This window comes from Phascolarctos cinereus, unplaced genomic scaffold, assembly GCF_003287225.1.
Source record: "Phascolarctos cinereus isolate Bilbo 61053 unplaced genomic scaffold, phaCin_HiC Scaffold_2;HRSCAF=192, whole genome shotgun sequence".
NCBI classification, from domain to species: domain Eukaryota; kingdom Metazoa; phylum Chordata; class Mammalia; order Diprotodontia; family Phascolarctidae; genus Phascolarctos; species Phascolarctos cinereus.
This window is the reverse complement of record NW_027555625.1, coordinates 91,755,927-91,780,713: the sequence shown is the minus strand read 5'-3', so window position 1 is coordinate 91,780,713 and position 24,787 is coordinate 91,755,927. Positions and strand designations below refer to the sequence as shown.

The 24,787-nt window shown below is 42.8% G+C and overlaps 1 protein-coding gene across 1 annotated transcript in view; it reads right to left on the bottom strand.

The window, feature by feature from the left end:
- PRKCE (protein kinase C epsilon) overlaps nt 1–24,712 on the bottom strand; it is a 665,998-nt gene extending 641,286 nt beyond the window's left edge. Inside the window, exon 1 of the mRNA XM_021001278.2 lies at nt 22,878–24,712. Within this exon, the coding sequence (XP_020856937.1) occupies nt 22,878–23,225 (348 nt within the window). The 5' untranslated portion in view covers nt 23,226–24,712. The remainder of the gene's footprint in view (nt 1–22,877) is intronic.
- Nucleotides 24,713–24,787: the final 75 nt, after the last annotated feature.

Here is a 24,787-nt window from a genome sequence, read left to right as displayed (position 1 = left end):
TCACCTCTCCCTAAAAGACATGGCTGAAAATATTTCTGCCATCTAGATGGAGCTGGCCTGGGAAATGGCATGGGGGAGTGGAGGGGCGGGGGAGAAATAACCTGAGAAATGTACCTCCAAGTTTCCCCAAACCACACAGCCTTTAAAAACTTGTCCTACTGGTTTTAAATTAGCCAATATCCAGAAGAATTTGTTCAATGCATCCATAATGATTCATCTAGATTCATTCCAGTCTTAAAAGGGAAAACGATGGTAAATTTGTTTTCCAAGAAACAGTAGTAATAGATCTCTCCAATGTGTTAAGGTACAAAATGGATGGAAAGCAAAGAGGCCTCACACTGGCATCATTCTCACCCCACTGAAGGGCTCAGATGATTGAGCTGAGGATGTGGGTCACACAGAAAAGGGCACAAAGTTAGTCTACCAACTGGCCAGGGGGATGAAAAAATGACAGGAGGTATCTTCCCTTTAGTCTAATTTTTTAAACCTTGCTATGTAGTAATTTTTACTTTAGATACTTTTATGAGTTGGGGGTGGGGGTGAGAAGAAGGTTATATGTCACTTATAGTACAACTTTCCTCATAAAAATCTGTCTATGAAGTATTACCAAATATTCATCCAGTTTGTACAATCTGCTCCTCCTCTCATTTGCCCTGGCTCACTGCCTGCCTGCACAGGAAACACACCCATGTCACCTATACACACACTATACTGTCTACCAGCCCCAGTCTGGTCTCCCTTTCCCCGGGGGGAGGATCTCAACTCAGTCAAGTTGAGGCAAACCATGTCTACAAAGGGCAAAGGAAAGTAGAAATGTAGAGCTGGAAGCAATTACAGGGATAATTCAAGCACAAACTCCTTCCACTAATGAAATAATAATAAAAACTCACACTTGGAACATATTTCAAGGTTTGCAAAATGCTTTATAAACCTTATTTCATTTCATCATTACAACAAACCTGTGAGGTAGGTGGAATTATTATTATTATCCTCAATTTACAGACGAGGATATTGAGCCTCTGAAAATTTAAGTGATATGGCCATGAGTCACAAAGCTAGCAAGTGCAAGAATCACTTTTGGACATTTATCTTCATTCAGTCCCCCCTCCCCCCACAAATTATTTATCTGCTCACTTTGGAGAGGTAGGCAAGACCAGACCCAGAATTACTGTAAACTCAATGACAGGGTCTATGTCTTATATTCCCCATGCTGCTTCCCCAATGAGGCTAGGCACATTGTAGGTATGAATAAAAGCTGATTAGGAGAGTGATTAATTGATACGCCCTTAACCTTGCCACGTCCTCTTTGATCTCGTGGCACCAGCCTCCTTCCTTTTCCACAAACAAGACCCTCCATCTCTCAGCTCTGAGCATTTTCTCTGGCTGTTCCAATATGCCTGAAACACTCCCCCTCTTCATCTCCACCTCCTGGCTTCCTTTAAATCCCAACTAAAATCCCATCTTTTACATAGGAAGTCTTTCCTAATCCCTCTTAATTCAAGTGCCTTCCCTCTCTTGTTTATTTCCTATTTATCCTGAATATATTTTGTTTGTACATAGTTGTTTGTTTGCTGTCTCCCCCATTAGATTGTGAGTCCTTGAGGGCAAGGGCTATTTGTCTCTTTTTATACTCCCAGTACTTAACCCTAAGCCAGGCACATAGTAGGCACTTAATAAATGCTTATTAGCTGACGGAAATGTGCCTGGTGACATCTCACAATGTCACAAAACTCGGTGTTGGCAGCAGAAGTAATGCTAGCTACATTTTTGTCTGGAAAAAAGCCTGTTTCTCAACCATATCCCATCATAATTTTCCTGCCTCCTGCCTTTGTAGGTGCCATTACACAAAGAAACTGGTCAGCTTTTGTCCCCCCAGCTTCCAGTCTGTGCTTGGAGTTATACTTGATACCTTCCCAATAATATGGGAGCTGAATTCTTACTGGGGTGGAAAAGCCATCAGCCCTTGGCTTAGAAATAGGTATGCCTAGTCTTTCCCTGACTGATAAATGGTCAAAGGATATAAACTGACAGTCTTCAGAGGAAAAAATTCAAGCTATCAATAGTCATATGAAAAAATGCTGCAAATCACTCCAAATGCACTACTTACACTTTGTTCCAAATCACTAATAATTAGAGGCAATTTGAGACTCTACTTGCACCCAACAGACTGGCAAAGTTGACAAAAAAGGAAAATGACAAATACTGACAGGACTGTGGGAAAACAGGAACATTAGTGCACTGCTAATAGAGCTGGAAAGCAATTTGAACAATACTCAAAAAGTTATTAACCTGTGCATACCCTTTGACCCAGCATTACCACTACCAAGTCTACACCCCCAAAGAGATCAAAGAAAGAGGAAAAGGACCCAAATGTATGAAAATATTTATAGCAGCTCTTTTAGTGGTGGTAAAGAACTGGAAACTAAGGAGATGCCCATCAATTAGGGAATGGTTGAACAAGTTCAGTTACATGAATGTGATGGAATACTACAGTGCTGTAAGAAATGATGATGGGGATGTTTTCAGAAAAATCTAGGAGAACTTGTGTGAACTGATGTAGAGTGAAGTGAGCAGAACCAGGAGAGCAGTTCACACAGTAACACCACCACTGTGAAGACAAACAACTCTGAAAGACTTCAGAACTCTGATCAGTGCATTGACCAACCACGATTCCAGAGCACTGATTATGTGGCATGCTACCCACTGCCAATAGAGAGGTAATGGATTCAAGGTACAGATTGTGACATTCTTTTTGACATGGCCAATGTAAAAATTTGTGTTGCTTGACCAAATATATTTGTTACCAAGGTTTTGTTTTTCTTTATTTTTCGGTTGGGAAGAACTGAATAGGTAAGAAGTAGAGAAGGTAGATTTTTGTTAAATAAAAAAATTAAATTAATTTTTTTAAAAAAGAAATTGTTCTTTCCAGCTCTGAATCTATGATCCTAAGATCCTAAGAAATAGGAGCTCGTTGCTACATTCTTTGGGGTCATACCTTGGTTCAGCTTATTATTAGGTCTGTAACTGTAGACAAGTCACACCTACCCTCTGGTCCTCATTTGCCAAGTGAATGGACTGGATTCAACCACTTCTAAGGCCACTTCCAACTCTATTATTCCATATCAACTGGTGCAGCCATTAGAAGTCTTGCCTACTACTTGAGTCTGATGACATGGTTTTGGACCTCAAAATGAAAACACAGTTTCATTAAGGAAAGTAGCCATCAAGATCTGACAAGGGGATTTTAAGGGATTCCACCTGTTCAAAAATAGTGAGAGTACTGGTATCCCAAATTTCTCAAATAAGGATTCATTCCTTTGCATTAAGACCTATCCTTCTCCAAATTTTCCTTAAAAATGCAAATCCCAGGGGCAGCTAGATGTTGCAGTGGATGGAGCAACGGCCCTGAAGTCAGGAGCACCTGAGTTCAAATTCAGCCTCATACCAAACACTTGACACTAGCTATGTGACCCTGGGAAAGTCACTTAACCCCAATTGCCTAAAAAAAAAAATGCAAATTCCACCCCAACCCCCAAGAGAGAGAACATATTCAGTACTAAGAGTTCAATATAAAAGTGCTAATCAGATACTTTTACTCCTTAATCAAAGATACCCTAGGATCACAGTCAAGTGAAAAATTAGAGCATTAGGTCTTTGTGGAGAGAAGAGATGATGATGGTGATGGGGAAGGCAAGGGACATTGAATACAAATTTCATATTTTGCAGAGGCTCTCACAAGCAACCATACTCACATCTTTATAATCACCTTGCCACAAAAGTTTTCTTCACTTTGAAATTTTTATAATAAATAAGAGTAAATTAAATGGGAATCTCAATAGCTATGAGATAAGAGATAAGGCATGAGAAAGCCTATTTTTTCTTTTTGTTTTTTTTGGGGGGGTGGGATGAGCAATACAATGCCTCCCAAATTCCAAATTACTTCCAAAAAGGAGATAATACAGCAGTTCCATTTTACCTGGGATTACATTCAGCCTGATTTAGGTCTCATGGTGGGGGAAATGTGTAAACCTTGGGCCTCATCTCATACAATCCTCTGAAAACTAGTCTTTGGAACTAGAGCATTTTGTTACAAATGTACTTATAAATATGTTACCAGCTACATTTGTAGCACGGATGAACTTAGGAAGGATCAGTCACCAAGTTCTTCTCATTTGCACCCTGTTGCCCTTTCCATAGTCACCTCCAAACATTTATTTGAACTAAAGTATTCTCCCATCAAAAGGAGATCTTTTCCCTCCTCTGCCTTTACTGTTGAGTACCTACCAGGGAATAACAATGAACTTACAGCCCCTCATTAGGATTTCAGTCTTAGCATTTCTAGCTGGAAGGAAATGAGGGAGGGAAAGTCAAATCAATTTTCCCATATGATAGTCTAGAATCAAGGCATTTTTCTCCCTCCTGTTTCCAAAGCTCATTCCTCTCTCTGGGAAATATATAAATCAACCCTTAAGTGATGGATAAGCATGGGTATATCTCACCTGCACATAGAAGCATAGACTTTCTTTCTTTTTTTTAATTTTTATTTTTTTTTGCTAGGCAATGGGGTTAAGTGACTTGCCCAGGGTCACACAGCTAGTAAGTGTTATGTGTCTGAGGCCGCATTTGAACTCAGGTCCTCCTGACTTCAGGGACGGTGCTACATCCACTGCGCCATCTAGCTGCCCCTAGAAGCATAGACTTTCAAAGAAATGTCTTAGCAATACTCATCTGCCTGGATCCACCCGTTCCTCCCCCCACCCAATCTATGGGGCCAGAAACACAGAGTCAAATTAATTTTAATTACTCTTTTACTACTGATTCTCATCCTGTAACACTAATGCAAACTGCAAGAAGAAGGAGGAAAGGGGAAATAGAGTAGATAGATGGATGAATGAATAACAACTCACATTTGTAATGCTTAATCCATTAGATTGTTAGCTCCTTGAGGACAGAAGATGTCTTTTGCTTTTTTTTGGTATCCCCAGAGCTTAGCACATTGTCTGGCACATAATAAGTGCTTTACATTCACTGACTGACTGATTTTACTTATTTATCTCATTTGGTCTTCCCAGAAACCCTGTGAGTTATAAGATGCAAATATCATGATTCCCATTTTACAGGTGAAAAAACTGGTCTCTAAGAGATTATCTGAGGGCCAGCTAGGTTTTACAGTGGATAGAGCACTGGTCCTGAAGTCAGGAGGACCTGAGTTCAAATCTGACCTCAGACCAAACACCTGACACTTACTAGCTGTGTGACCCTGAGCAAGTCACTTAACCCCAATTGCCTTAAAAAAAAAAGATTATTTGATACCTCCAAGGTTCCACAAGTGGTAAGCTACAGAGAAAGACTTAAAAAAGAGTGTTTTGATCCCAAATCCAGTGCTCTTTCTACCACAAATGACTTGATAGCTGTAAGTCAAGGCCATATGATGAAATGAAAGGACCAGCAGGCTGGGATTTGGGAGACCTTGGCTATAGCTGTGGAATTACTGCTAACTACGTGACTGTGCAGGTCATACTTCTCAGGCAGTTGCCCCATCTCTGTTGTTGGTTTTCAAATTTTTCAATAAAGAAAAAAAAATTACTGCAGATCTTTTTCCCAACCAGCTCTTGCTTGCCAAGTGGCAAAAATGAAAATTCTTGTAGCATGCTAGTGGTTGTAAACAACCATTTTAGTAGTTTTATTTTTCAATCCAATCCAATCCACAAGCATTGATTAAGTACCTACTATGTTAAAGTAACATCAGCTAACATCTCTCACGTTCACCTGTTCTCTCAACTCACAGGAGCTACCATTCTAGTTCAGGCCTTTATCACTTCTTGCCTGCACTATTACAGGAGCCTCCAAACTGGTCTCTTGTCTCCCCCTCAAACGATCTTCCACACAGCTGCCAAACTGACATCCCTTAAACTCAGGCCTGACCATGTCACTCCTCTGCTCAAGAAGCCACAGTGGTTCCCTATTGCTTCTGGGATAAAACACAAATTCCTCTGATTAACATTAAAAGTGCATCACAGTCTGGTTCCAGCCTTTCTTGTTAGGTTGGTTACAGCACACACAATGGCCTAATGGATGTATTCCTGCACGATATTCTTTCTTGCCACCATATTTTTGTCCCTATCCATCGTGCTTAGAATGCTCTCCCTTCTTATCTCCACTTCAAGTTATCCCCAATGCCCTTCAGGTCTCAGCTTAAGTCCCAAATTCTCCTGGTTGTCACTATGCTGACTCAGGAAATTAATTTGTATATAACTTGTATTTATTTCTTTATATACATGTTATATTTATTTATGTGCATAATGTCATCCCATGGCCCTGAGTTCCCCCCCTGCCAAGAATGTAAGGTCCTTGTGGGCAGGGTCCAATTCATTTTTCTCTCCAGAGCCCAGCCCACTGCCTGGCACATAAAAAGTGTTTAATAAAGACATGTTGTTCTTAATTGCAGTTAACGTGTTTTCAAGATAGAACATTCTGGGAAGATGGCTGAGTAGGACAGAAATTTCCAGGCTCTCCAGATTTCCTCCACAAACAGAAAACTGCCATGAACTGAAGGCAGAGCAACAAAAATAAAGGGGTAAAGCAGCTGTCCTCCTAAGACAACTTAGGATCTCAGGAAAGACTCCAGGAGCTGAGGTTTATCAAGATCAATTTAAATATGTGGTGCAAAACATAACTTTAATGAGCCAATGAATTAGTGTAGTGATCTCTTAGATCCCATAATACAGATTGCAAATCATCCATGCCTATGGAAAATATAATTTTTTAAAGATATTATTTTTATAAAATTTTAAAATCACTCCATGAGAGGTCCTGAAAACCACTGGTGGTGATCACAGATAGATAAAAAGACACATGTAGGAAACTGAGTGCTGGACTAAGCATTAGGTGACCTGAGTTCTGATAGGTCTTCACCAGCTGGCTTGCTGTTTAAATCTATTAAGTCCCAGTTCCTTCATTTGAGCAGTACGGATAATATTAACTGTTCTATTTACATACCAATGTGTTATCATCAAATGGAGAAAAAAACTAGTTTAAGTATAAAGTATTACACAAATGCATCGCTGTCATTCATATGAACACAGACCAGCAGGCACAAATGATCAGTCAATGCTGTGAAATTCCTGCATCCATCAATCAACAAGTGTTTGGTAGCACCTACTGTGCGCCGAGCACTGGGGACACAAAACAATCAAGGAAACATGACATCGTACAGTAGAGAGAGCCTCGACCCTGGGTTTGCGTCTGTACTCTACCATTTCCTATTTATGTGGTGGTAGGCAAGTGATTGGACTTCTCTGAGCCTCAGTTTTATCATCTATCCAATGAGGTATTAATATCAATCCCTGGGAGGCATCCAACAAAGTGGACAGAGAACTAGCATTGGAGTCTGGAAGACCTGGCTTCAAGTCCTGCCTGTGATATGTACATTAACTCTGGGATTCTGGGAAAGTTCCTTAACCTCTCTAAATCTCTTCATTGCTAATCCGCATTATCAGAGGGAGTTCCCACATTGCCTCCCCCACCACATACATAAATTAATAATTCTACAATCTACTTTCCAAGGTTGTTGTGAGGAAAGTGCATTAACTGTTATATAAATGTGAGTTATTATTATTTCTTCAGAACCAAGAGGTACTTCTCCCACGAAACCTTTTGTCCCCAAGACACACACACACACACACACACACACACACACACAGAGTAGGATCAGGTAAAACTGCGCACAAACATACAACAGAATGCCAAATCAGAAATGTTAATCCATTTAAAATCCTGAAAGGACACACATAGTACTTACATACCTCAAATTCTATCTCTGTCCCCCTCCCCAATACACACACAAAGAGCAGCTTCTCCCATCTCTGCCTCAGTCTGCAGGTGGCTGGGCCTGTTCACTGGGAAACAGCTTCTGAGCTGAGCCAGGCAGTGAGGCCCAATTGTATGAAACATCCCTGCCAGCCCCAAATCATATTTCAGCTGGTCCTTGATTTTAATCTCTTTTACATTGTTCTCTGTTTCATGTGTGCATGTTAAGTTCCTGAAGGTCTGGTACTGTTCTTCTCTTATTTTCTCCACAGTGTCCAGCTGTGTTAGGGACACAAAAAGCACCCCAGAAATGCTGCCTACACTGAATCAGATTGAGTCCAGTTAACCCAGCCCCCTACATTCTTTGTAAAACAATATAATGACTAGGTTATGACTTCTGATCACTAAGTCATCTCCCACCATCCAAAGGATCTTAATCCATCTTCCAAAGGTATCTAATTTCCTCCTCTAAGAGAAACAGAAACCCTGGAAGAATCTAGAATCTGGCTCTTTGGATGGTGAATGAAGAGATATGTTCTGTGGAGGAACCTTGGGAGAAAAACTGCTGAGCCTGGCTCCGCTCCACAAGGTGACAGCCACATGACACCATTTTCCTGCTTGTTTCAGAATCACTGTCTTATCTGCCTTCCTCCTCCTTACCCTTAAAATAGTTTGCCTTATGGTGTTCTGTGCATAGTCAATTCAATAAACAACGATAAACTGGGGAGGTGAAGGGAGAAGGGGATAAGGAAGTGGAGGGGAGGAGATGCTGAGCTCTACTTGGTAGTCCAGAGGTAGGAATTTCTTGGTGAAGGAGCTTTATAATTCTTACTTGATATTTTAATCTTAATCAATCAACAATTATTTATTAATCCCCTACTGTGTTCCAGGCACCCTCCTGGGCACTGAGTATGCAAAGACAAAAACAAAATAATCCCTTCTCTCAAAGAACTTACATATGAGGGGGAAGATAATATGAACACATATATGTATATACAAAATAAATGCAGGGTAATTGGGGGTGGAGACCAGCAGGGGTGATGGTGAGGAAATCTAGATGATGAGAGAAAATAAGGCAGATATTCTAATGAGAAATCCAAGTACAATTTGATTTCAGGGGCTAAGCAGGAAATCAGAGTTCCAAACTAGCCTGCCATCTGATATGCCAATCAACTCAGTTTCCCTGTCTGTAAACTGCAGATAAAGAGACCTTCTCCAACATGCCCTCACCCAAATGCTAACATTGTTTAAATGTATAAAACAATGTATCTCCTTTCATAGAATTTCTAATTCTACCATCTCATTTCATACCCACAACCATCTTGTAAGACAAAAAGACAGAACAGGCTGTCTAGGGGAAAGAGCACCAGATTTGGAAGTATGAAGACCTGGCTTTGAACCTGGCCTCTCTTACTTGGTACCTGTGCAACCCTGGACAAGGCACTTCATCTTATTCTCTGTTTCTTCCTCTAAAACGAGATGAAATCATGAGTGAAGCCCTTTGGAAAGACTATAAACTGTTGTTATTATTATCCTCATTTACAAATAAAGAAACTGAGACTCAGAAAAGGTTAAGTAACCTGTCTAAGGTCACATGACTGGTTAGTGGTAAAGCTGGGTTAGTGACAAACAAATAAGCAAACTGTTGGTGCTTAACAAATATAAATTGGTCCATAAATGCTTTTTTAAAAGCAGCAGAGGACAAACTAGAGCTATACCTATGCAGCAAGGAGAAACACCCAGACTTCAGTGCTTCTTCCCTCCCCTCAACCCCTCACTTTTATTTTATATGCACAAAATTAAACTGGCTCATAGTCCATAAAGTTCACTCCCAGACCAAACAGTAAATAGACATCTTGGGGATTTTTAGATGCATACCTGATTCTGTCTGCTAAAGGGAACATATGATATTCAATTCAAAAAACATTTATTAAGCACCTACTGGGCAGTTAGGTGGTACAGCAGAAAAGAGAGCTGACCCTGAAGTCATGAGTTCAGATATGGCCTCAGACATTTACTAGCTGTGTGACCCTGGGCAAGTCACTGAACTCTGTCTGCTTCAGTTTCCTCATCTGTAAAATAAGCTGGAGAAAGAACTGGCAAATAATTCCATTATCTTTGCCAAGAAAACTCCAAAAAGGGTCATGGAGAGCAAAACATGACTGAAAAAACTACACCAGCAGCAACAAGAATCACCTACTATGTGCCAGGCACCGTGCTAAGGCCTGGGGATACAAAAAGAGGCAAAAGACAATCCCTGCACTCAAGAAGCTTACAATCTCATGGGGGAAGACAATATGCAAACAAATATAAGACGTGTGTACACATACACACACAACTATGGACACATAAACCTCTGCCTCAGTTTCCTCATCTGTAGAATGGGGATAACAGGGCTGTTGTGAGGATCAAATGAGATGACAATTGTAAAGCACTTGGTATAGTGTCTGGCACTACACAAATGTTTGCTATTATCTTTAAGTATGGAGAGGAAGAGAGTGTCAGTCTCGGAAGAAAACAATCCCTGGGTTCAAATATTGTCTCTGATACTTTCTTGCCATAGGACCTCAGGCAAATCACTTAATCTCAATGTGCCTCAGGCAACTCCCTAGGATTTAGCTAGGAAGTGACAGGTTACATCAGTTGGTAGAGAAGGTTCTCACAGCCATTATGATATTATTAGCAAAGATAATAATAGCATTTATATAACACTTTAAGGTGAGCAAAGTGGCTTACATGTTTGTGGGGCATAAACAGTCTGTGTCTTTAAGAAGCTTACATTTTAGTTGCAAAAACAATCAAAAAGTTTAAACAAATATGAAATAAATTATTCAAATAATGATACTGTGATAAGTGCTACAAAATCCTTTCTCTGGACACATCCTGGCTCTGTGACTACGGGAATGTCTCAGATTTAACAGTCAGAGTTCTCCATTCCTCTGAAGAAATCACAGATCTGAACAAGAGCAACAACAAAAACATCTGATCTCTCCCTATGAGGGTGGGGAACCTTTGTCCTCTAGGAGGGTGGCCCTTTGACTGAATCCAAACTTCACCGAACTGTCACAGGGCTGCACTTGAGGACCTAGACGGCTACCTGTGGCCTCCAGGCCCTAGGATCCCCACCTCTGTCTGTAAGCTCCTCCAGGGCAGGGATCAGTCTTATCTTTTTTCTTTCTGTATCTCCTTTATTGCTTAAGAAATGTGTGGTCATCTATAATCTATATCAAATTGTGGCCTTCTCAAGGAGGGAGGAAGAGAGGGAGGGAGAGAATTTGGAACTCAAAATTTTTAAAAATGTTTATTAAAAGAAATTTTACATGAAATTGGGAAATATCTAACAAAATAAACATTTTTATATTTCAATTTTATTTATTTTTGTTACATTTTAAGTTTGCCATTAAAAAAATGAGTGTGGGTTGTTCTAATAGTAGTTTACAGAAGGAAGAATCACAGTGCAATCTGGGAAAGCTTCACAAAGAAGGAAAGATTTGCATTAGGTTTAAAGGTAAGTTTTATAAAGGAAAAAAGCAGAAAGGGATCCTAGGGAAAAGCATGAGCAAAATCCCTGAGGAAGGAAAGTATAAGAAAAGTTTAGGAACATTGACCAAGAAGCCTGCTGGGGACCACTTAGAAGATAAGGGCAGACAAGAATCAGCCTCTGGAGGAGAGCTCCGAATGCCAGGTTAAGCAGTCTGGATTTTATCCTCAAAGTGACAGGCAACATTGCAGTTCTTTGAGGCAGGTGATGCGATGAAAACTGTGTTTAGTGTCATTATCCCTATGTGAGGTTCCACTCTAATAAAAAAGCAGCAAGAACCCCAGCATGCATTGGAGGAAAACAAATGAAAAGTCACAAGACTGAGCAGAAAATGTCACCTTCATGTAGCAAATCCTCAGGTCGCTAGAACTTCAATGACATATACCTTTTTCAAACGAATTTTTTAAAAAATCAGAATACTATCTCTGTGTAGGACAATGGCCGGGGGGGGGGTGACAACTGTCTACATGTCCTTTCCAGGCTAACATGGGGACTAAAACACATCCACTTGAAAAAGGTCAGGGAAAATTTAATGTGCATGCAGAATAGGTGACCACCTACGTGGTCTGATTTCAGGGACTCTGGCATCTGACATCCTATTCTAAATTGAGCATTTCTGTGCATTTTCAAAATGACACTACCTTTCAGTGGTACAGAAGGAAGTGGTCCAGCTGAAGAATTAGGGGGCCCTAGGCTTCTGCTCTTGGGTCTGCTCCTTGCTACCTGTGTGACCTTGGCCAGGACACCGAACTCCTCAGCCTCCTCAGTTTCCTTATCTATAAAATGAAGAGATTGAGTTAGTTGACCTGTAAGGCCTCCCAACTCTAAATCTCTGATTAGTATAATCTATGGGCTTTGCATTATGAGTCTGTAAATTTAATTTATACACACTTCTCTATCCAGTTATAAGAATTCCTGCTAGGTCCATAGTCGTTATATCTCACCCAAGCATAGAGCATATAAAACTAGTCAATAAATATTTACATGCCTACTATGTGCCAGGTACTGGGATACACATAGGGAAAAAAAAATAGTTCCTGCTATCAAGAAGTTCACAATCTAGGAGGCAGTGAAAGATTGGGGGTAGGATCCATGCAAACATGGTCAAATAATCTTGTCTAGCAAGGTACCTGGTACATAGTAGGACCTTAATAAATGCTTTTTTAAAAAATTAAATTTAATAATACAGTGCCTAACTTGAGTGTACATAACAAGGAGAGGTGCCATGTGATTTGAAAGTCATTTAGTCATTTAATCAACCAACAAGTATCAACTGAAAACCTATGAGGTATCGAGTCCTACAAAAGGTGCTGTGCAAAGATACAAAAAGAGAAGACACAATCTCTGTCCTAAAGGAACTAAGCATATTGGGTGGGGGGAAGTGTGTGTGTGTGTGTGTGTGTGTGTGTGTGTGTGTGTGTGTGTGTGTGTGTGTGTGTGTTTAAAGTTAAGTAGGAATACCAATTAGTGACACGGCACAAGATGGCCTCTCCAAGTGAAATGATTTTTCTGAGGATGTACAATTAGTCAGTGCCGGATCCAGGTCTCCTGACTCAATCCTGAAGAGAAAAATCCCTGTACTAGGAATCAAGAGATGTGGGATCTAGTCTTGCCTCTGACACTGGCTTGTTTTCTTGGGATACAGAGATCACTGCAATGGGAGGGGCAGCAAGTGAAGAAGGTGCTGGGCTTAACATCAGGAAACCTGGCTTTCAATTTTACCTAAAACACTAACTAGCTCCATAACTATGTGCCAAGTCACTTAACTTTGATAAGCCTCAGTTTCCTCATCTATAAAATGGGGATAATCTCACACTACCTGCACCTGAGCTGTTGTGAGGAAAGTGTTATACAAATTACCGAAGGTTTTTATAGAGCTGGAAGGAACCTTAGAAATCATCTAAACTAAGAATTCTTAACCATTTTGTGTCATAGACCCCTTTGTGAGTGTCGTAAAATCCACAAGGACCTTTGTCAGATTAACATTTTTAAAATGCATAAAATAAAATATATAGGATTGAAAAGGAAATCAATTATATTGAAATATAGTTATCACAATATTAAAAAAAAAATCAAGCTTGTGGACCATAGGTCCCTGATCAGGGCCTATCCCTGTCTCTTTTAGCCACTTTGCCAAAGTCACACAGGTAAGCAGCAAGATCAGGATTTGATCCCAGGTTTTTGGACTCTAGATCCGGTCAGTATTCTTTCTACAGCACCATGTTGCTCATGACCTCAGATAAGTCATAGTCCCTCTCTGGTTTTCCATCTCCTTATTTGCAAAATTAGAGGATCATGCTAGATTCTTCTAGATGCTTTTTTTTTGGGGGGTGGGGGTGTGTGTGAGGCAATTGGGGTTAAGTGACTTGCCCAGGGTCACACAGCTAGTCAGTGTCAAGTGTCTGAGGCCACATTTGAACTCAAGTCCTCCTGACTCCAAAGCCAGAGCTCTACCCACTGTACCACCTAGCTGCTTTCTAAAATCCTATGAAGCAATAACATTTTATGAGTCTACTGCAATAAGCCTGACGGTTCCACGATTCTCTGATGAGGACAATGAGGAAGGGTTTACCTTCATTCATTCTTTCATTCATTCAACACACATTGATTTATTAAGCACCTATTACATGATTAATACCAAGCTAGGTGCAAGGGAAGATACAAAGATAAATGAGGCATTTCCTCTAATCTCAAGAGAACAGAGAAGGGAGGAGCAGTAAAGAATAGTAGCTAGAGAGCCAGGCTGGAACCAGGAAGACCTGGATTTGCATCTCACCTTTGAGACATACTGGTTGTGTGACCCTGGCAAGTCATAACCTCTCAGAGCTCCAAGCAAACTCTTGGTGGCTATCAGCTACAGAGAAGATGCCTAGCTGTGCTGATAGAGTTTCTTCATTCTGTAGCTCCATACACCAGCGTAATCTAGGGCCCATGCTCCAATCTCTTTGCCCTCAAGTAGTTAATGGCGTGGGATAACTGAAGTCAGCTTAATGACATACCCCAAAAAACTCAACTCCCTCAATATATTACATCAAGAACCTGTGATTTTTTTGAGGGGCACCTACGTGGCACAGTATAGAGAGCACTGGCCCTGGAGTCAGGTGGACCTATGCTCAAATCCAGCCTCAGATAATTACTGGCTGTGTGACCCTGGGCAAGTCATTTAACCCTGATTGCCTCAACAAAAATAAATAAATTTTTTAAAAGAACCTGTGATTTTGTCAATAGAGAAGCACCCTCTAAATGGGAAATTCGTCTATAGAGTTGTTTAAGGCACTACTTGCCTGGGTCACACAAGTAGGGAGTATTAGAGACAGAACTTTCACCCCAAGCCCAGCATTCTATCCCCTACACCAAGGGTAGGGAACCTGTGCCCTCAAGGCCACATGTGGCCCTCTAGGTCCTCAAGTGAGGCCCTTTGACCGAATCCAAACTTCACAGAACAAATCCCCAGTAGCCTCAAGGCCGAAGGTTCCTCACCCCTGCCCCATACCATGCAGCTTCTCTCCACTCCTCTAGTAACCTTTTACAAATCCACCATCCGAGAATGCTTGAACCTGATTCTGTTTACAGCCTAGAATACCTCTTGGGCTAATGAGTGCCAGAAGTCTCTTTCTTACTGTGTAAAGTAAGAGGGCCTTTTATTAGCTCAGAAATGGCTTCTCCCAGGCCTGGGATCTGGTGATGCCCTCCACATCTCCAACCCCTTCCTGAGTTTCTAGACATCGCTGATATCTGATTCCAAGAGTAGAACCTTCACTTTGTAGAGGCTGGCGAGCTGCAACCTAAATGTATTATTATTGTTCTCCCAGCACAACACAGACTTTTTGGAGGGGGTACCTTACCTGGTTACTGCTAGAAACTTGAACACCAAACAGGTACCTCCTGATGATTAACATTAAAATAGACTATAATTACTTAACAAGTGCATATATACCCAGGGGCACTCTGCAGAGAAACATGTAAGGTTCTACCAAAAGTAAAATATTCAAAGGCTGCTCCAGAAGTCGTCTATAGGTAAGACCCCAGAACACTTTGCCCACAGTTAGACGAACTTAGTGAGATGCTGAAATATCAAGTGCTCTCCAAAAGAATTTTTTTAATTCTTGCTACTGCCAAGGCAGTTATAGCTAAATAACATGAGGGGGGTGATAGATTATTTATAATTATTCTTATTATAGTTGCAATGAAATGATAAACTCTGCAAGGGCAGGGACTATATCATTTTTCTCTTGCGGCCCACGGCACCTACCATGGTGCCAGGCACACAACAGATGCTCTATTCAAAAGTGAAATCGGAAGGAACTGGGGAGAACTCCTGTGTATGAGTCTCTCCCCAAATCAGTCTGTGACTCAGCAGATAAGTCCTAGAGGGTTGCCTGAAATACAAAGTGGTTAAGCGATTTGCCCTGGACCACATAGTTACTAAGATTCAACCAATCAAACAAGAATTTATTTTAGGTCCTTTATGTTCCAGGTACCTGGGCTACAAATACAAAAGTGAGATGGCTCCTGCCTTCAAGGGACTTACATTCTAATGAGGGTGGGATACAAACATTTCACAGGTAAGTAGATTCCAGATTTTTATGAACTTAAAGAGGGCAGAAACTGGACTCTTGAGGCTCATTCCACTCTGCATCTGCTGCTCTCTGTCTGGTTTCAACTGCACAGAACAAGATGTCCCCAAACCAAGTATTCCCAAGTCTCCTCACCTTTCCTGCCCCTTTTGTGTGCTGTCTCCCCTCACTAGACTAAAAGTCCCTTGAGGGCAGGGACTGTCTTTTTATTAACTGTTTCCCTAGCACAATGCCTGGCATACAGTAGGTGCCTAATAAACGTTTATTGCATTGAGCTTGAATACCTTCAGGTATTGGTTAGAGTCCTAAGGAGGAAATATTTGAGCTGAGTTTTGAAGGGAGCTAGGGAGTTTCAAGGGGCAGAAGTGACAGGGAGTACATTCCAAGCATGGAAAAGGGGACAGATCTGAATGAAGGTCCTCCTGATTCCAACATTCCATCCACTAAACTAGGCAGCCTCTCTTCTGGATATACCTGTTAACTAATACCAGAAGAATGTGGGATAACCATGTCTGTAGCTTAGAGGTAGCACATACTCTCTGACTCCAACCTTCTCTTTTGTGAAATGGTACCTAGAGATTTACAACCTTCTGGGAGAGCTAATATTTTATATTATAGGTATAATGTAGCAACAGCTTTTTTCTTAAGGTAGCACGTGAGTAAACACTATGGTGCATGGCAAAGATGCTATGGGAGTTCAGGAAGCGTGGCAGCTAAAGGAATCTGACCTAGTTGAGAGTGGGAGGGGGTTGGACCTCAAACCTGCCTCAGCCCTTTATAATCATCCAGGCCCCAGGATTCCCCCAAGCACTCTCTTTACCTACGACCCAGTCCTCACCATCTGTCCTGCCACACAAATACACACACACACACACACACACACACACACAGAGGCTTTGGGATTGAAAATCAACATTATCACTGATGCACTAAAGAACATAACAATTTCTTACATATAGAATCCCAGCGATTCTGAGTCGGAGACTCTATAGACCAAGGTTTCCTTCCCTGGCCACCAATCACTACAGTGTCTTAACCATCCATGTCATTCTCCAACCCTCTAGGGTTCTGAACCCACTCTGATCCTACTCATTGGGCTCTCTGTTCTAGTGTTAAGAAGCTATCCTTTATTTTGGACCTAAGCCTTGCCCCTCAGGAAAACTACTATGCATATGCTTTGTATTTAATTTTTTTTATGTACCTATCACTTTCCCACAACAGAATGCAAACTCTTTCAGGACAGAAGCTATCTTGACTTCATCTTTGGAACCCACCTCTGGCACAGTACCTAGCAAAGAGGAGTCACTTAATAAATTCTTGTCCATTGGCATACAGTAAGTGCTTAATAAAGGCTTGCTGTTGTCAACCAGGGAAGACTTCATGCAGGAGGCATAACTCCAAGAAGCAGTGACTGAGTCTAGGCTAGGGCCTCTTGCTTCTAAAGCAGGGGCACTTTTCACTTGGTTTCCCCTCATTTTGTCAGGTGTGACTGAAAAGCCCAAATGACAGGAAGGGTTTTAAAGAGTACCAAGGAAACACTTCTCCAGCTGCTCCTTAAAATTCAATTCTATTCAATTATGCAGCAAGCAGTACAGGTGCCCAGCCTTGGGCAAGAAAAGGGAGCCAAGTCCTCAAAGAGAGTGAGTAGGTGCCTAAAGCTGAGCTACAGATAGTGAGTGCTACAGAACTCTTGAATAGTTCAGAAAGGTTTTTGGAACCTTGAAAACTGGCATCCCACCAGGTGACACAGTATGGATAAAGGCACACATGAGCAGGGATATGCATATTATCCAAGGCAGCTGGTGATGCGGTGGATAGAATACAGGGCTTGAAGCCAGGAAGACCTGAGTTCAAATGTGACCTCTGACACATTTGGGAATATCAAAATGAAATAATATTTGTAAAGCACATAGCACAATGCCCGGCATACAGTAGGTGCTTAATAGAGGCTTGTTTCCTTCCTTCTTACTAGAGGACCTCTAACGTCCCTTCCAACTCCAACCTTCGGTGATTTTGTGTGTGTGTGTGTGTGTGTGTGTGTGTGTGTGTGTGTGTGTGTGTGTGTGGTGGAAAGTAAAAGGCTCATCAAGCCTGTTTGGAATGTTAGAATTCAGTAGGAAAGACTTTGGAAACAGTGTGAGGTCAGATACTATGGGGGGAGGAAAAGAGGGAACCAAAATCAGGCTAGGGATACTGGATTTAAGCCATAGAGAACAAGTTATTAATAATAAGAGGGACCAATGTATGATCACTATAGATACACAAGGTTTCTGGTTTACCCAATGTGTCCATTAAGTGATAGTGTTCTAACCAGGCTTTCCAAGAACTAGAATAACTAGCAGGGATATTTGTAGAGGGGAAAAAGGAATGGGTGGAGGCTAATTAATCTAGGCTCTGAAAAGCAAGTATCTAGTTCCTAATGAAAGAAGTTTAGAGTCAACCAAGACTTAGGTTCAAATCTCACCTCTGACACTCATCAACTGAATGACCTTTACTCATCCTCCCAGTTCCAGCAAGGAAACTCTTTAAACTATAAATTGCAATTACCAATGTGTATTGATAGAGGGTTGGGTTTTTTTTCTCACACTGGTAGTCCTTTATACTGGTTAAATGAAAGGTTCAGCCAAAAACAAATAAATAAATCCAAACACAAACACAAGATCATCTTAATATAAAAGAGTGTGTCCTCTAGATATATGACAAGTTCCTTTTATAGAATTCCCCTTGCTCCCTAATGACTTGTTGAGATAAATTAAATGTTAAAGCAGTAGCTGCAGAAGTGTCCCCTCCAAAAGCCCTGCTCTGACGCTAAGGAGCTATATGACCTCAAACAAATCATTTAATCTCTCTGAGCCTCAGTTTCCTCATCTGCAAAATGAAAGGACTAGATTAGATACCCTCTAAGCTCTAAGAGAGAGCTGAGCCTGAGTCAGGAAGACCTGAGTTCAATTGCATCTTCAATCATTTATTAAGCAGTGTGACCCCGAACAAATTACACAAAGCACCTACATTACAGGGTTGTTGTGAGGATAAAATGAGATAATATTTATAAAAGCACTTACTACAGTGCCTGGCACACAGTGTTTAATAAACACTTGTAACCTTCTGTCCCCTCTATATTGATCCTTTAAGCCCCTCTATTCAGGATGGACTTTTCAGCCACTCCAGATGCAGTAGCACCAGAGCAAATGGCCTGGATCCCTGGACTTCCTAACGGTCTATTCCCCTGGGAATATTACCCAACAGTCTTAGGAGACATTACCTAATATGGTTACAATTAACCCCACAGCTTCATGAGATTGCCACACTTATCTGTGCCCCCCCATTTTCACAGTGGAGGACACTTTGGAGGAGAAGAAGTAGCTCCCTTCTTAATAAGACCCACAAATCAAGGAGGGCAGATTGAGGCAGTGAAAAGAACAGTGAAGTAGAAACCAGGAGACCTGGGTTCTCATCTGGCTTGATCATTGGCTCACCTGATGCTTATGGCAAGTCACAACTTCTCTATCCTTCTGTTGAATGGGATATAACATCTGCATTACTTGTTGTTGTTGTTATTTTCTGTCTTTCATTCTCAAAGAGGACCATGACATCAGGGAGGTGATACCATGACAAGCAAGTGAATTGGATTTAAGTGAGGGAGGGCTGTGCAAAGTCACCAGCCTCACTTTCTCCTCCTGTATTAAATAGCTCACAAGGGTATGAATCAGTCAGTCAACTAGCATTTATTAAACATTTACTATGTTCCAGGAACTTTGCTAAGTGCTGGGGATGCAAAAAGAGAGGGGGAAGGAGGGAGGAGCAAAAATTGTTCCTGCCTTCAAGGAGCTCACATTCTAATTAAGGAAACAACTTGAAAATAACTAGGTAAATGATATAGACAGAATAAATTAAAGGCAGATTCAGAGGGGGGAGCCACTAATAGCTGGTGGGAAGGGAAAAGGTTTTAGCAGAAGGTGGGAGTTGAGATGAACCTTGAAAGAAGCCAGCAAAGCTAAGGAACAGAAGCAAGGAGAGGCAATAACCAGGGGCAAAGGCACAGAGATGGAGATGGTGTTGTACGTGATGCCATTGTAGCTGAATTGTAGAGTCTGTAGAGGGGAGGTAAGTGTAAGAAGACTAGAAAAATAGGAAAGGGCCAAGTTAGGAAGATTTTTAACTGTGAAATGGAGGCCTTTCTATTTGACCCCAGAGACAATTAGGCAAATTGCTTTGGCCTCTGTGTAGAGGACGGGTTGGAGTGGAAAGACACTTGAGGATGAGAACAACCAGAAGCATTCTGCAGTAGTAGTACAGGAGGGAGGTGATGAGGCCTGTACTTGGGTGGTGGCTATGTGCGCCAAGAGAAAGGCATGTAGGAGAGATTTGGTGAAGATAGGAATAATGAGATTTGGTGACATCCTGGCTATATGGGATGAGGGTGAGTGAAGAATTAAAATGAGGGGCAGCTAGGTGGCACAGTGCATAGAACAAAGGCCCTGAAGTCAGGAGGACCTGAGTTCAAATCTGGCTTCAGACCAAATATTTGACACTTACTAGCTGTGTGACCCTGGGCAAGTCACTTAACCCCCATTGCCTAAAAGAAAAAAAAGGAATTAAAGATGACACGATGACACGGAGATTGGGAGCTTCGGTGACTGAGAGGATGGTGGGACACTCAATAGCAACAGGAAAGTTCCAAGGGTTTGAGGGAGATGAAGAGTTCTTTTCCAATGAGAAGAGTCATGGAACTGTTTCGAAAAGTATAATGTGCCATATGAACCCAAGCCATGATTATTAAGAAAAACAGTATTCATCTACAGACAATGGACTGAAAAGCCTTTGGCAGACTGTTGCCTTTCCCTCCAAGGGAAGAAATTTTGGGCCTTCCAGGCATCAAAGCTGGGGAAGCAGTGTTATTAATCCTTCAACATCCCCTGCAGATCCTTAACACCATCCACTGCCTCATGTCTCCATCACAGACAGTTCCCAGTCATGCCCATTGGTGAAGACAGCAGCTGCAGATTTCCTCCAGCCACAGGTCTGAACCCATGCATGCAGAGCACCCCTGCATAAGCAGCCATGTTTGTCTATGAGCAGTGAATGCTCTCCCTATTGTCCTGCACATTTCATCTGCAAACACAGCAGCACTCCTTTATGTAAGGGCCCCTTCTATCCTTTGTAAAAACAAAACACATTATCAAAAAGCCACTCAAAGCCACAGGCTTGATAGATTTAGAGCCTGGTCCTGGAATCAAGCATCATGGAATCAGTCATCCACTTTATACATAGAAAAAAATGAATGGAGTTAATTTCTATTATGTCTAGACTGAGGGCTAAGTGTAAGCTTGAGAGGAATATAGAGAGGGTGGGGAGAAACCTTACAGAAGCGAATGGCGTGACTTTTCCAGATCTGTATCCCCTGCTTTACAAAGTACCAGCTGCTATCCTCCTAGGGTTTTACTGGTGAATCTTGCTAGAGCTTCCTTGTCATAACAGTAACCATGGTTTCAGTCAGTCTACATCATACTCATGATCACAGAGAGAAAAGGCTCTCACATTTTTCCCCAAGTCCCCATCTGATACATTATGGATAAAAATACACAGATATGGCACTAACCATAGCTGATATTCAACTTTTGGCCCCCAGGGGGTTGGATCATAAAACAGGAAAGTCTTTACATCTAAAAATCAGAATGTTACCAACATTCCAAATTCATGTTTGGGAAACAGAGATCTCTCCTTTTGCTGCTAAGAATATGAATGATAAGCCTGGAAAATAAAAATATAAATATGGAAAATATAAACAAATCTCCATGCTTGCTTTCCCTGGAAACAAGCAGAAAGATCTGAAAACACAGAGAAGCATTCCTAATTTAACACTTCTCTGCCAGCAGTTGTACTGTGCTTGCTTCTCCCTCCTTTTTCTGAATGCCAAGGTTGAATGTATTTCAATTGATACTACATTGACAAGCCCTGTTACCAATACTCTAATATTTTGACAATCTCACCAATCAACTAGACCTCTTAGAAATAGTATCATATTGCACAGTACCTTAAAAGATAAAATAGGGCAACAATGTAACTTTAACTAGAGATGCACAGAAACTCGATTACCCAGAAGTACAACCTTTTCATTTTTTCCCCCAAGAGGAAATCCAAGAAAGAGACTCTGGGTGGGCTGCAGCATCTCTGAGATTTGTTTAAAGCAAGCTTAGCCAATGTTTCAGGGACTTTGGAGAGGAGTTGGGTGTCATAGTGTAGATCACATTTCTATCTCTACATAACAGAAAATGAACAAACCACCATGCAACAGACTAAAAAAATAACGAGCAGGTTTCTACAAAAAAACCTGAACCACCTCACTCTGCATTTATATGACCTCAGACAAATGAAAGAATCAAGCCGGGGTACCCCCTTAACTGATAAGGAGAATGGTGGAGCCACGTGCATTTTCCAGGGGCTGCCAGAGGTGAGAACCCTCCCCCACAGCCAGGCTACCAGCCCTCTAAGTGACCAGAGTACCAGTACTGGGTGACCAACCTTGGTTTTCCTTACTCTAGTGCTCCAGCTCCATGAGCTGCTCTGAGTTCCCTGAAATGAACACGGTATCAACCCAACCTGAATCAGTTGGGATGGAGGTGGGGAGGTGGGGACCGAGGGGGAGTAGGAGGAAGAGGGAAACAGCAATATGGAAACATAAAGGAGCTCACTGTCTCCTATTCCCCCAGGTTCAGCTTCCTCGTCCCAGGCCTCTCACTTTGCTCCCCATTAAAATGGAGGTGGGGTACCCAATGCAACTGAGACCCTCCCACGTGACTCTAAGTTGCATCAGGTAGTGAGCCCAACATCAACTACCCTCACTTAAAAGAACCCTGTCACTTCAATGCAACACTTTCGCCAGAGAACCCCACCCGGCCGCTGCCCCGACTCCTGCTCCTTTCCCTGACCCCGGCTCCCGATATTCTCACCCAGTCCTCGAAGTGACGGCTCCCGTTCTGCAGCAGTTCCTCAAACTGGATGGTGCAGTTGGCAACGAAGTCGTCGTACCCGATGGGGGCATCGTGGAAGACGGCCAATTCAATCTTTCGCCCGTTGCAGACGTCGGTGACAAATTCGTCGTGCCAAGCCGGGCTATTGGTCTTTTGCTTGGTGGCCGTCTGTCCGATGCGCGAGTCATCGACATTGAGGGCGATGTAAGGGTCCAACAGAAACGTCTGAGGCCGGGGTCCCACCGCATGGCGCAATGACCAGGCTGTGGGTTTCAGGCTCACGGCCTCGCAGATCTTGATCTTCAGGAGGCCATTGAAAACTACCATGGTCGAAGGAGGGCCGGTGAGGGTGGGGTGTAGGGATAGGGAGCAAAAGGGCCGGGGTCACTCAACCCAAGAGTTTAGCGAAAAATAAACAAGGGTTCTCTGAGCTGGGAGGAGGAGTTGGGACGGTGGGGGTCTTCTTGGGGCGGGAGGGACGGGGACGCCTGGGTCCCCCCTCTCCCGCCCACCTCTCTCAGGCTCACACTCAAGCGCGCACACACACACACACACACACACACACGCCTACACCCTACCTACACCTTGTAGTGCTTCGCCCTGGCTCTGGCGATTCCCAGCGAGTGCATGTATTTCCTCGCTGGGTTTCTAACGGAAAGCAGGGAGGGGGTAGGGATGGGGATGCAGGGCGAGATGGGGGACGTCCGTCTTTGGATCAAACCTCTTCCCTCTCCCCCCAGCACACCTACGGCAAAATGACGATAAATATATACACTGTATAGGCTCACCCTCGCCTCTCTAATACTCCTAGTGTCTAGGACGGGGGCGGGGGGGAGGGTGGTAGAGTGGGCGCTGCGCCCGGCTCTTACCTACCTTTCAAAAGCATAATCCCCGGGAAATTACTACTTTGTCAGGGGGTGCCTGGTAGTTAGGGAAATGGGGTAGGGACGGGGAAGGGAGGAAGGATGCAATATAAAATTCAACCAGGGTCCTCCTTGTAAATCCAGCTTCTGCGCCTCTAGGAGAGGAGGGGTGTGTGTGTGTGTGTGTGTAGATGAAAGGAGGGATGTTATGTATGGGATGTTATATATATAAAGAGGAATGCATGGCGATAGGAAATGATCCTCTCAAGAAAAAAAATTTAAACCCCAAACCACACATGCACACACACCTCCCCTGAAAAAACACACACATACATACACACACACACACCCCACACACACAACTCCCACTGCTTCCTCCCAACCCCTCGTTTGCCTTCTTGTTGCTCTCCTTCACCCTCAGTCTGTATTCGAGAAACGCCAAAAGCCAAAAACCTTACATCCGCACAGGATTCGAGGGTCTGTTTTGCTGCTGCTGTTGCTGCTGCCGTTGCCGCTGCCGCTGCTGCAGCTGCAGCTCCAGCCGCCGCCACCGCCGCCGCAGCCGCCGCCGCTGGGGCTCCACCTCACAGGCCAGGCAGGCACTAACCCAGTACTCGCCAGGAGCTGCTGGGGCTGGGGCTCCAGGAGCTTTCGGCTTTAAGCCCCACCTCCCTCCGTTCTAGCTCGGCCTCTGACACTCGCTCCCCTTAGCTCTCTCGGTCTGTCTCTAGATCTCTCTCCCTCCCTCTCTCCTCCAGTAAGTGTGTGTGTCTAATGCAGGAAATGCGCAAAAGACGTCAGTCTGTGTGTGTGTGTGTGTGTGTATGCGCGCGCGCCTGTGTGTGTGTGTGTGTGTGTGTGTGAGTGTGAGTGTGTGTGTGGAAATAGAAAGTTTTGCCGGTTGGGGGAGCAATACGAGAAAAGTGTGCGGAAGATAGGGAGGGAATACGGAGAGTGGAAAAATCTTCCCTCCGTTTATGCAAGCGGGGGAAGTGGGCGGGCGGGTAGGAGATCGGGTCCCGCTTG